A 13,613-nucleotide genomic window follows, 5' to 3' on the forward strand; every position below is an offset into this window, starting at 1 on the left:
CAATGCTGATGTGATACCACAACATTTCCCAGTGATATCTCTTATGCAAAAATGACACATAAACATATAAAAGTTGCAGCACATGGTTGAATGTTCATCCACTCTTAGCTTTGAGTTTACACTACTTTTCAAAAGATTGCTGCTGATAAGACTCTTGGTCGAGGCAGACTACAATTTCTTACACTGAAGAAAAGTTATTTCTTTCCCAAAAAACAACCCCCAAACCTTTGAACGGCAGTGTACATCACCTTCACTTTATAACATGTTAGAGGACAGCTAGAAGTCACAGGAATGTGTTTACATTACTCAGCACTGTCAGTTATGTGCTTCCTCAAGCAAATATGTTTTGCATACTTGTGAAACACATTTTGCACTCTGTATCTATTGATTATAAACGTTGTTTATAAGTTAGCATGTAATTTTCATCCAATAAGTCATGTTTATAAATAATAAAAAAAACTTTTTTAAAAAACCTTATTAATAGATATTCTGGATCAAGACAGAGAGCTTACGTAACATGAAACAGACCACTGAATAATAAGTGAATCTTGTTGGTCATTTGGTATTTACCAGTGGCCTGTTAAAAAAAATGTAACGTTTTGCTTGTATTTCCACACAGAAAGCCCTTTTTTACAAGTAAACGATACAAACTATCAATGACCTCTTGAGTGCAGTATTTTTAGAGGTCTGTTTGGAATGTGATTCTACTTCATAAGATGTACGGTTCATGTGAAAGTTCTCATTGGCTTAGGTCTGGTTTCACAAGTTCAGTGCAAAAATATTCTTATTTTGAGCCTTGTGGTATTTTCTGTGAGCTAGCACTACCCACTTCCTTGAAATGGAATGCAAAGAAAATTGAATAAACAAATGAGGTGGTTAAAATATCAGCCTACAGAGGACTATGACAGAAAGCAAGTGGTGGGAGAGGGGGAAGGGAGGGAATGTAGGTATGAGGGAGGAGACCAGTGCAGACGGGACATTACAAAGCTAATATCTGCATGATCCAGTAAGTGAAACTTCAGGGTAAGTGAGAAGGCTTGCTGTGTACAACTGGGTTTGCGAAAGGGTGACATGAAAGAAGGAAACTAGTTGGTTGAGAAAAAAAGGACATTGAAGCAAAAAGACCAGAAAACCTGCAGAAGGGAAGGATCAACACCATTTTACAGAGGAAAGGTAATTTTTTCCCCAATTTTTCTACAGATTTCTTTGTCAATTTAATCTGTAACCTTCTGGTGCTTTCCATTTAGGGGTCACAGTCACACTCATACTGACCCCGGTCAAAAGTGAACAGTAATATATTTTTGTTCAATATTTTTTTTGTATTTTGAGGGAATTTTTATGGTACTACGAACAAATAATTGTAATCCATTTGTTTTCTAGTTAATTTCTTTGGTGGATATTTGACCGTGAGGAGTACAAGTGTTACCTTTTCAAATCATATCCATGATTTATTGTGGGTGGGTGTGTGTTCACATAGCAAGTGCCAACAAGTGTAATGTCATTCAGGTGAAGTAAAAAAAAAAAGGCATCATTTTTCAGTCTAAAGTGACCAAAGATCACCAGGGGTTAAGAATATTCATCTTTGGGTTTCTAATGTCCTCTGTTGATTTAAGTTAAACCCAGAAGTATTTCTCCGCAGATTGGTTCAATGTAAAGATCTCTATGAACCACGGTAAATTGACATAACTAGTATGTCCTTCACGAGATCATCTCTGATGGCCATGACAGTTATGTCTGTGTCTAAGCTTTCAGACTACAGTATAGGCAAAACACATCATTGGGTCTGTACTAATAGAGTACAACGGCACATCAGTTTTATTGGTATGCCTGCAGGCGCAACGGATGAACAAGCTATAAATAATTTTGCGCTAAAATATCTTGAAACCAAAGTGATATTGATCTAAAGTTTCTATCTGAAGGTGATTGATTTGACAGATCCTCATTCAGGAAATAAGCACTACAACAGCAACAACTAATAAATGAAACGCTTTATAATGTTAACATAATTAAATGCAATGGCTGACATGAAATAATAAACACTAAAACCATTGTTCAATTAGGTAAATGTTCATTACATATAAAGTTCTGGTTAAGTAAACATTAGTGAATGCAGTATGAACAAACATGAATTAACAAAGAACAAATGCAGATTAACTAATGCTGTAAAACGTGTTTTCCATAGTGCCGCTTGTGCCGAATTTTGACTCCCGCCAAATTACCCCCCTAGCATTGGATTAGTTGTGGGGGAGGGGTTAGGATTAGGGGAGGGGTTAGGATTAGGCAATCAGGTACTGACTTCAACGATGGGGGTAATAATTTGGCAGGGGGTCGAAATTCAAAACACCTGTTATGTAATCCATTAACTAGTGTTAATGTTAAAGTGTTATAGTAATTATTACAATTTCTCCATTGCAAATACCAAAGAGACAATGCACTCTTTTATTTTCATAGTTTGAGTTGTGTTGTATTTATATTTGTATTGTTACAAAACAGTGGAAGCTCACAAGATCAAATTTCACAAAAGTGTGTGCCTGCACTTGAATGTTTTCTGATAATGTATAAAGAGTTTCATTTTTGAATTAGTTTTTAATTGTATTAAAAGCCCTACACAGATCTGGTTACATGTTTAAATGAAAATGAATCAGATCTATATTCACGAGGCGATACAGCAGCGGAGGGGAGATCATTCTGCTGCAAGTCATTCAGAGGAAGACTTTCACTTCCACAATACCTCGCTCGCTTTTGTAATCATCCGGTGCAGACATAAATGGATTGGGCAAATCCTTTGAGGGAAAAGACTAACATCTGCTATTGATCTCTGTTGAATAGTTTGTGTAACTGAAAAACGAATTATAAGCTTGAGACTGCTGTGTCTGGCTGAAACCGTGGAAATATCTTACAGTTTGTTTAACTTTATTGAATGTGTATGTGTGCAGAGATGGAGTACAAGGTTACCGTGGCCACCGGGACCTCGGAATATTCAGGAACCAATAACTATGTGTACATAACTCTGGTTGGAGAGAGAGGAGAGAGTGAGAGAACCGTGCTGGACAATCCAGGCCTAGACTTCTGTAGAGGAGCGGTAAATGACTGTGAATATGTTTGTCTGTGTGCTTCTGAGAAGCACTTCAATGTATTAAGCACTTAACCCCCGGTTTCACAGACCAGGCTTAAGCCTAGTCCAAGGCTAAAATGCATGTTTGAGCTGTTTTAACTGAAATATACTTGCACTGATATATCTTATGTCACTGTCAGTGCCATTGTTTTGTCTCAAGAAGCACACCAGTAAGGTTTTTTTTTTCTAATGAAAAATGTAAAAATCTAATTAAATGTCCTAATTGAACCAAAGCTTAATCCTATCTTAATCTAACAACTAGCAACAACTGGCTTAGTTGTCTGTGAAACAAGGCCTAAATGTCTTAAAAATAAATTTTCTTCAATTTCCCTCTGTATAGTGCAATAGAGATCTTTTGTTATTTTAAAAGGTATTTTAAGAGAGGCTAAAGTATTTGACATCACATTTTAGAACAATGGCAATGAAATATAAATAATTTATTGCAAAATATCACATCACACTTTCCAAAACTGTAGAGCTTATCTCTTAGTCTCTAAAAAATAGGGAAACGCAAAAGTTAAAATTCTGACCGATAACAATAAGCCGATAATTATGTTCATGCTTTCATACTATTTAGTTTAAATATATTAAAAATGAAACACTTAAAGCTAAAAATCAATCATTTTAAATGCAAAAAGTGTACTGTAGATATCACATTATAATGCACATTATGAAAAATAGATAATTATTCTGAGATTTGCTAAAGATCACATTTAACAGTGTTATTGAATTAGTGTTTTTAAAGATGGACTTCAAGTGAGCATTAAATGATGGCCATTTGTTGAGAAAATTTACTTTTAAAAGTAATGCATGACAATATTGCGTTACTCCCTAAGAAAGTAACTAATTATGTAACTTACTTTTTATGGAAAGTAATGTTACATTACTTTTAGGTTACTTCTTCTTACCTGGGCTGGGCTTGCTTGTTTGTTTTTTAATAACAAAAAATTATATATTTTTGGCAAATGTAAAGGCCATTATTCACCAAAAGTGAAATGAATAAGCCTCAGGCTGAAGGAAATGCAAATTCTCGCCTGTACAGTAGAGGACACAGCTCAAACAAACCTTTCTGCTGTGCTGCCGTTCAGCATTTCAGAAGAATATGATGCAGTAAAAGAAAGTTCAACACTCTTACTTCAGCAATAAAAAAAAAATTAAACAAATGTGACATTTAGCACAAATGTGAGTCATTTTTGCTTATTAGTATGGCTGAATCAGATCATCAAAGGTCAGCAGCAAAAACAATGGTTAATAAAGTGAGTCTAAATTCGTAGTATATTCTTGTAATTTAACATTTATTACTGCAGGTTTGCATACTATTGTTATTAGATTGCATTTCACTGTTTATATTCATTTTGAGAAATACTCAATCTGTTTTTGTGCAAGTGAGATGAGTAAATGCATGCTCACATTTAGTTTAGAACTACGATAAGCATCATATTTACACAGCGCACACAGCGCCTCTGCACTAACTCTTGATTTCTTTCAACATGAGGACAGAAGAGGTGTCAGTTAATTAATGGGAAAACAAAGAAACTTGCATTACTTAGATATTTTGTTGTAAAATTAAAAGTAATGCATTACTTTACTAGTTACTTGAAAAAAGTAATCTGATTACATAACTCTTAACTTGTAATCCGTTACCCCCAAAACTGATGATGGCAAAGGTATAATCTAAATGTATACATGTGAAATGAGCATTACAATTAAATATACAATACTGACAGTAATAATTAATGAAAAGATCTCTATTTCCATCATTTTGAAGGCGGATGATTACACGGTTAGCAGCGCAACCTGTTTGGGTCCCTTGATACTGGTGCGACTGGAAAAGCAGAAGTACTGGGTGGAGGATAACTGGTTCTGCCGATATGTGAAAGTCAGTATACCTGGAGAAAGATGCAGCTATACTTTTCCTTGTTACCGCTGGCTAGTGGGAGATGGAGTGATAGTAGAGCTCAGAGAAGGCACAGGTCAGTTATAGTGAGCTGCTCATGCAGCACCAACTAAGATCGATCTGAGAACAAGATGAACCCCTGTGATTAAAAGCTTAAATCTGGTTCCTCCTTACATAGCCAAAAAGCTGAGTGATGACAACTTGCCACTGGAGATAGCTCACAGAAAGACAGAGCTTCAGGAGAGGCAGAAACTATACAGGTCTCCTGGGAAATTACATACACTGAACTTATGAACTTACATTCCTATCTTTGTAAATAATGTAGGCGACTCCTCGCAAATCACTGTTAAACTCCACGTCTCACCTTTTAGATGGCTTGCATGGGCCCCCGGCATTCCAAAATGCATTGATGCCAAGTCAGAGGCCGATCTCCCCCAGGACGTTCGCTTCGACAATGAGAAGCGCAGTGACTTTGTGGGATCCCTTCACTATGCGTGAGTAAAGATGCACTGCAGGTTTTGCTCAAGTATTATGCTTTATTAAAGTGACATGATATTTTAAGGTGCCTAATCATGTGTGTTCCTCTGTCTGCACATCATTTTATTATCCACCCATCATTCCATTTATCTAACCACTAATACATTTTTTACTCCCTCCCTTCTGCCTGTCAGGCTTTTGGAGCTCTCTCTGAAAAAACTGGCAATCAAGTTCGGGAAGTCGTGGAATGACCTGGACGATTTCAAAAGGATCTTCTGGAAGCTAAGAAGCCCTATAGCTGGTAACGACAAACTATCCTAAGCTTTTTTTTTCTTACGTTTTCGGATGCAGCCCATAAGTAAGCAAATGCATATGTAAAAATAATGCGATCATCAATATTAAATGGCATACTGTACAAATTAAACCGCCCAATGTTACTGCATGAAATGTCAGGACGCCAGGACGAGCCATGAGACTGTGCAAGCTTTGGGGTTGTTGATGTTTTGATCATCCTTCTGAATCTGATCCAGATGTAGTCTGACAAAAACACGTTTTTCTCAGCTTTTTGCTCAAAATGTTGCTTTTTTATCAAACTTACCCACATTCAAGTGTTGAAAAAAAGAAATGCATTAAGCTAGAACAAACAGGGTTTTACGATTAAAAGCTGATGGCTCTGTTCTTTCTTTTGCTATTATTGCATGTTCAGATATTCAAACAAAATATTCTGGAGGCCATGAAAGTTTTGTGAAAATGTTCAAAAATGCTGCCGCTGGCTAGCAACTTATTTCAAAAACGCTGGCGAGGAAAGAGTTAAGTTAGTTACCAGAAATTTTTCATTTCATGAAATCACTCAATTCTCGGAAAGCTCTCTTCCCAGAAAATTTTATTTTGTAACATGTTTATGTAACCTGTCATAGACCAATCACAAATTAATGGCATTTCACAATGGCATGTGAAAATTCCACATTTACACCCACAAATGAAATATTAACAGTCTGCACTTAACCCTAGGTTATGGTCTAGTTAAACCCTGGATAAAATCCTCTTACAGCCCTGAGTTTTGGGACGTTTCACACTTTTTTAACTCTGGGTTATGAAAGCTCAAAAGCATTATTAAATGAGTAACATGAATTTGTGATGAATATTCTGTTTAGAATACACCATGAAGCACTGGAGAGAAGATTGGTTTTTCGGGTACCAATTCTTGAACGGCTCAAACCCACGGATGATTGCCAGGTGCAAGGAGGTGCCCTCGAACTTCCCTGTCACTGGAGACATGGTACAGTCCTCTCTGATACCTACAACCACTTTGAACGAGGAACTCAAGGTGAGAGTTAGTGTTTATTTTCTTAAATACAATGGATTATTAGAACAGTGAATCTAAGAATGTTTCATTGTCTCTCCTTTTGAAGAAAGGAAATATATTCCTGGTTGACTATGCAATTATGGATGGGATTCCTGCCAATGTAATCAGAGACAAGACACAGCACATAGCTGCCCCGCTTTGCTTACTGTATGAACACCCTGAGAAAGGTCTCATTCCCATTGCCATACAGGTAAATCCAGTTGACAAATTTACCATACTTGGTATAATAATAATATGGGATTAATCTAGAGCAGAGTTTCTCATACTGTACTCCTTATCAGCCAGACTCATCCTCATCTTCACATATTCTCATGCTTTTAATGAATGGAAGAGACATTTTATAGAAATGCGCTTAAAAAATGACACATTTAAAAAAAAATCCTTGAAAAAAAAGAACGTAATTCTTAACTCACACCAGGTCAGAGATCTACTCGTTGACGATCACACGTTGACGTGATTGGTTACAAGGTACTTTGTGACGTCAGAAACGTCCGCGATTTCAAACTGCGTTTTTGAGACAGTATTTGGTTCACTGCAGTTTTAAGGAGAACATACTCATCAATGATGTTGACTTATGCATTTGTACATGGTTTGTCTTAAAGCATATTAAAAACACCATATTGAAATATAAACAACATTAAAAGCTTGATTTTCACCACAGTGGGACTTTAAAGAAAAACATTAGTAACTAAATGATACATAGTAGGCCTATTTAAAGGTGACAATCTGTGGCCGTAACATTGCGGGGGTCATCCAGGAACGGACTGACAGTGACTTATTGTTCTTGTTATTACAGCTTGAACAGAAACCTGATAAGGACACACCCATATTCCTACCTAGCGATCCACCTCTGGCCTGGTTATTGGCTAAGATGTGGGTTCGTCATGCTGAATTCCAGATCTTTCAGGTGTTATCACATCTGCTACGCACACACTTGGTGGTAGAAGTGATCTGTATGGCCACCTTGCGTCAGCTGCCAGCTGTTCACCCTATATATAAGGTTAGAGGAAGTGCTATAGAAAATGCTTTTTAGAAAAGATCCATTTGCATGTTTCAAAGCAGGTTTAAAGTTAGCAAATCACTGATCATTCATTAAACTGTCCAGTTGTATTGTATGCTGCGGGTCTACTTCACTCTCTCTTTCTGTCGTTGTTTTCCTCTCTCATTGCAGCTCTTGGCTCCACACTTGAGGTATACGCTTGAGATTAACTGTCGTGGTAGAACACAGCTCATCTCCCCAGATGGTATCTTCAAAAGAGTGAGCATCCTTAACAATAAAGTCTACAAAAATGCACCTTTTTAGCTCTCTATCTTTTTATCATCTTCACTCTAATGGATTTTTGGTGTTTTTTACCCACTCAAACCAGCCAACCACAAACAACTCAGTAGTCTGTTTACAATATACCCCTGAGCTTGATAGCTTTTTGCTACTATAAATATCATAAATGTCATCCTTGCTGAATAAAAGTATTACTTTTTTAATAAAAAAATTCTGAACTCACAGTAGTATACAACTCAACCAGTTCAAAAATGGTGTTTTTCAGGTGGTATCAACAGGTGGAGATGGACTCTTGATTTTGGCACAGAGGGAGTATAAAGTATTGACCTATCGCTCCCTCCAGCCCAAATTTGACTTCTTGGACAGAGGGGTTACTAAGCTAAGAGACTATTTCTACAGGGACCATTCTCTGATGCTGTGGGATGCGATTCAAAAGTAATTTAGGAATTCTTCATTCGGTGCTTTTAATTCTTATGAATGTGGCTATATAATAGAAATATTTTTTTTCAGATATTTACACATGAATGAAGCGGTGTATATACAAATAAAATTCCTGTACAAACAGACCTGTTTCCTTGTATGCTCTTTTTCTCTCAGTTTTGTTTCAGGAATCATTTCCTTGTACTACAAGAGTGATAGCGAAGTGGAACAGGACTCAGAACTTCAGGCCTGGATTAATGATGTGGCTGTGGAGGGCTTTGTAGATGTGCCTGGTTTTGGTAAGATATGAATACATCACTGAACTCACAAATGTCATGTAGCGGATAAATGATAAACCCTGTGCAGTGTATTTATTAAGGCTTGACAATATACACTACCATGTAAAAGTTTGAGGTCAGTACCATTTATTTTAAAGTAATTAATACTGTTATTCAGTAAGGTTGCAATTGATTGGTCAAAAGAGACAGTGAAGACATTTATAATGACACATTTGATTTCTGTTTCAAAATAAACATTTCTTTCAACTTTCTTTTCATTAAAGAAACTGAAAAAAATTATCAGTTTCCACAAATATATTAAGCTGCAATATTGTTTTCAACATTGATAATAATAAGATAAACATTTAAACACACCAAATCAACATATTAGAATGATTTCTGAAGGATCTTGTGACACTAAAGACTGGAGTAATGATGCTGAAAATTCAGCTTTGCCATCACAGGAATAAATGACATTTTTAAACATTATTTAAAATTATTTTAAGTTGGAAAGATATTTCCCAATACTGCTGTTTTTACAGAATTTCTTTTATCAGATAAAGGCACCATTAGTGACCATAAGACTTTTTTTTTAAAAACTTTTAAAAATCGTAGCCGTCCAAAACTTTAGAAAGGTAGTGTAAATCATCCATACAATACACACATCACAAATATTGCATTTTAAAAACGCCAAAAGAAGACATGAGGGGTATACTGTATATACACATGCTGTAGCCCAGGTATAAACCATAAAACAGGAAAATGAAGTAATAAAGAGCATAAAGGATAGAGATACAGTGCCCCCATGTGGTCATTAGCAAAAGAAACATGTCTGTGATGCTCAGGATGTGCTAAAATACAAAATAAACTAATGCTGTAGCCTGGTTTCAAAGTGTGTGTCATATCAAAACGAACACCATGAGCTAAATAAATGGCTCTTGAAATTGACTGTTAGGAGTAACCACTTTTGTTTCTTGCATGTCAGGCCTAGCCAGTGAGCTGAAGACAAAAGAAGAACTGATCACACTGTTAAACGTGGTGATCTTTACCAGCACAGCCCAACATGCTGCCACCAACAATGGACAGGTAACAAACACATCTCTGATATCTTATCAAATCTAAAAACTTATTTTAAAAACATCAGACATACGTTTTCTACACTATATTGAATACAGGTTACCAGGAACGCAATAATTTACAGGGAGTGTGGGGTTACTAGGGATGAATGGGGGGCAATTTTCCATAACAACCAATTAGTCAAGAACAATCTTGATTTAGATAATTTAATGAAATACTTTCCATTACAGATTAAGATTTTTTTCTTTCAGTTTTATCATACAAATTCTAGTGTTACAGCTGCCCCTAACCGCACAGCAAATATAAAATCTTGTTTTAGGTGCCAGAAATAAGTCTAAATTCACAGACATCACTTTTATGCTTGATTGTGATCACTGTTGATCTTTCTCCATGTACTGTAGTTTGATTGGTGTGCGTGGGTTCCCAATACACCTTGCACCATGCGGCACCCTCCACCAACAGATAAGGATGCTGTCACCATGGGCCTGATCATGGACACACTCCCTGATATCAGCCAGTCCTGTGTGCAGATGGCCATCACATGGCATTTGGGTCGGGCACAGCCAGATGCGGTGGGTCAACACACAGCGCTGGCTGTCAAAACATAATTTATGGTTGTATAAAGTACAATATAATCCAGGGGTTCTCAACTCTGGCCCTCAAGGTCCACTCTCCTGCAGAGTTTGGCTCCAACCTTGATCAAACCTGCCTGTAACTTTCTAGTAATCCTGAAAGACCACGATTAGCTGAACTTGAAACATCTGAAAGACATGTCTTCCATGAAGCATTAAAGTATAATACAGTAACAATGGTGACTCACTGTAACACCTCTCTGTTTCTTCAGATCCCGATGGGTCAATATGTGGAACAGTACTTTACTGAGCCTGCTGCTTTGAAGGTGATTGACAAATTCAGAAAGGAGCTGAAGGAACTGGAGGAGCAGATAATATCGCAGAACGAGGGACTAGAACTGCAGTACCTTTACCTGTGTCCAAGCCACATGGAAAATAGCATCACCATTTAGAGAAATTTTAATTGTATGTGTATATACACCTGTGAAAATGTTTTATGAGTAGCTAAAACTTAAAATTAGCACACTTTGAATTAACAACCAAAGTGCCTTTCCTAGATTTAGCTGAGAGCAATGCCTGTCTCGGGAATTGCATCTATTGCAGCAGAAATAGTGTCATAATTATGTCATTTATTGGGTTTGTAAGATTTTTTTAAAGCATTGATACATAGTTTTTTTCCATTCATTTCAGAGTCATTTTATTTTACTTTTTAAAACAATAAAAAAATAAATGAATATAAACTTTATATTTAAAGGGACTGTTTGGATTGTACTGGACTGGTTTCTCCAGATATTTACTCACTGCATTATTCTTGATCTTTCCATCAGCTTCATAAAATGCATTTTATATATAGTACATGCTTTTTCCTAACAGCTATATGAAAAAAAATGTACCTGTACAGATAATTTCCATTGCAAATAAAGTCAAATTCCATTTCCATTTATTTCATTAAGAATTGTTTTAATAAAATTTAATTTCTCCGTCAAACATTTAGAAGTTACACATGTAAAACTGGAGATGAAGTTTCTCATCTTCAAAAGATGGTTTGTAATCTCAAAACCATGTATACTCCGAGACAAGGTCTACACTTTCCAATTTATACAGTGACAAATTGTATCTAGGCAAAATCTTGAGTCAATTATTGTGAAAACAAACAATGTGAATATTGTAAAATTTCATTCAACATTTACTTCATGAGATTGTATATTTGACAGGTGTGCAAGTATAAATAAAAATCACAATTAAATCATTTATCAACAGCGTTTGAAGATAACGAATATCTTTGAATGATTTGGTAGTTCCACAGATCAAAATAGCAAAAGGCAAATGTGTGAGGTACTAATCATAATTATCAATCTCGCTCATGCTGTATTTTATGACAGGTCGAAGATAGAAAGGCAAGAAAGAAAAGCACAGTAAAATACACAATCTTATTCCATCTTAAATACCCACACTCATTTAAGCTTCATTTTAATGCAAATGCAACATTAGAGAATTTTAGAGGTAGAGTTAAACTGGTACTAATGCACCAGATATTCCTTGCGCTTGTTCAGGCGAACCTGACAAAATGATAGGAATCCTAAACCAACGTAGATCACTGCTGCAATGAAGCAATTGTATCCAACTTGGTTGTACAGTTTATAGATGTTTTGCAGTGGCGTATCCCTGAAATCAGAGAAAAGATTGTTGGTTTGAAAATAGGCAGAATTTTGACTAGACTGGACTACACATTTGGACACCTCTGCCTGTGGGAAGGAAAAGGGGAAGGAAGCCAGTCATAGCCACTATCATGAAGCTTTTCAATTATATGTGACATTCCCTATGCTAGACAGACTTATTTTCCAGGGTGACTAAATGAGTAAATGGCAAAATGAACTCACGGGCTTTTGATGTCTTCCTCTGTGAAAGGCACATCCTCTATTAGCACAGCTGAATGTGTGGTGAAAAAAATTCCCAGCATTGCCTAAGCGAAATCAGAAAGAAAATGTTGATTATGAAGTGGGTTGTGTTTATCCCACCACAGAAATTTCATATTAAGGATATGATTTTTGTTCAATGACTTTTCCAAAAGTTAGTAATGACTAAGGATTTCTACAAATAATGTATAACAATAGGACTCAAAAACATTTCGATCGATCGATAGATATCCATTAATTTCAAGGCCTAGAAATCAAACTTTTAAAAATTCCCTTTTCCAGGACAATAGGAACTCTGCTCCTAAACTCTGAACTCTACAATTTACTCATCACTACCGTTAAGAAATGGGCAAAATAATGTATATTAATGGCCTTTCAGCATCTATAAACACTGCATAGAAAACACAAGAACAGAGACACAATAGAGAATATTGAACTTACCAGCATAATGACACCCCAAATACTCAGGACCAGTCCACATGCTGCCAGTTTAGGACCGCAGAAAAGCAAAGAAGCCATTTCAATAATAAATGCTTGTTAGGTTTCGTTTACCAGAGATGCCAGAGATTGTATCAAATAAAATAAACTTTATTCGACCGTCATTTGATCTTTTAGAAGTTACTGTTAAGTTTTTTTCTGGTCTCTGATCGATGTCAACAGTCACCAGATAAGTCAGCTGACTTTAGAGGAAGCGGAAGTAGAGTGACAGCAGAGTGCAACGTCATAAAGAGTTGGAAACAAACTTTTTAGCACGTTAATATAATATTCCGAGCTCCGACCTCAACTGTATGTTCGCAACAATTCATCTCCATTCCAGTCATCCTTTACTTTGTTTATCCAGTTAAACGGTTGAATTAAAACACCAGCAACAAATTGTTGTGAGGATTTAATTTTTATCCCGTGAATTATTAATTGTCCTCAAATTAGGCTTTAAAAATAAAATAAAATGTGTAAACACCATAAAAACCAGTAATTCACCTTTATAATTTTCCATAGACTTGTTGACATTTGACACCCAAACCCAAAGTTTCTTTCTTTCCGAAAGTTTCGTCTTAAAAAATAGACATGGGAAACAAACATTCATGTGCAAGCAGAAGCATTTTCTTCGGGACTTAATGCTAGGATTTTAAAGATTTTAAAGACTTGCGAATTGACTGAAACTAGACACCTGAAGTGGTTCCTTTTATTACTCTTCGCTCATTCTCCTCCCTTCACG

At 36.2% G+C, this 13,613-nt stretch overlaps 2 protein-coding genes across 2 annotated transcripts; one reads left to right on the forward strand and one right to left on the reverse strand.

Annotated features, from left to right (window-relative positions):
- The first annotated feature begins 12 nt into the window (after positions 1 to 12).
- Positions 13 to 11,424, forward strand: alox12 (arachidonate 12-lipoxygenase). Its single transcript, XM_077228305.1, has 15 exons — positions 13 to 1,173; positions 2,937 to 3,082; positions 4,884 to 5,088; positions 5,191 to 5,272; positions 5,384 to 5,506; positions 5,684 to 5,790; positions 6,644 to 6,816; positions 6,902 to 7,045; positions 7,652 to 7,855; positions 8,027 to 8,113; positions 8,400 to 8,569; positions 8,732 to 8,853; positions 9,818 to 9,918; positions 10,311 to 10,481; positions 10,754 to 11,424. The coding sequence occupies exons 2-15, from the start codon at positions 2,939 to 2,941 to the stop codon at positions 10,931 to 10,933; spliced, it is 2,013 nt and encodes a 670-aa protein (XP_077084420.1). The 5' UTR covers positions 13 to 1,173; positions 2,937 to 2,938; the 3' UTR covers positions 10,934 to 11,424.
- On the reverse strand, positions 11,421 to 13,512 carry rnaseka (ribonuclease, RNase K a). The gene is made up of 3 exons (XM_077228314.1): positions 12,839 to 13,512; positions 12,362 to 12,444; positions 11,421 to 12,146 (listed from the first exon to the last, which is right to left on the reverse strand). Exons 1-3 carry the CDS (start codon positions 12,914 to 12,916, stop codon positions 12,002 to 12,004), a joined length of 306 nt encoding a protein of 101 aa, XP_077084429.1. The 5' UTR covers positions 12,917 to 13,512; the 3' UTR covers positions 11,421 to 12,001.
- Positions 13,513 to 13,613: the final 101 nt, after the last annotated feature.

Source organism: Siphateles boraxobius, unplaced genomic scaffold (assembly GCF_051911475.1).
Source record: "Siphateles boraxobius isolate OS27281-9 unplaced genomic scaffold, OSU_SipBor_1 130, whole genome shotgun sequence".
NCBI lineage: Eukaryota > Metazoa > Chordata > Actinopteri > Cypriniformes > Leuciscidae > Siphateles > Siphateles boraxobius.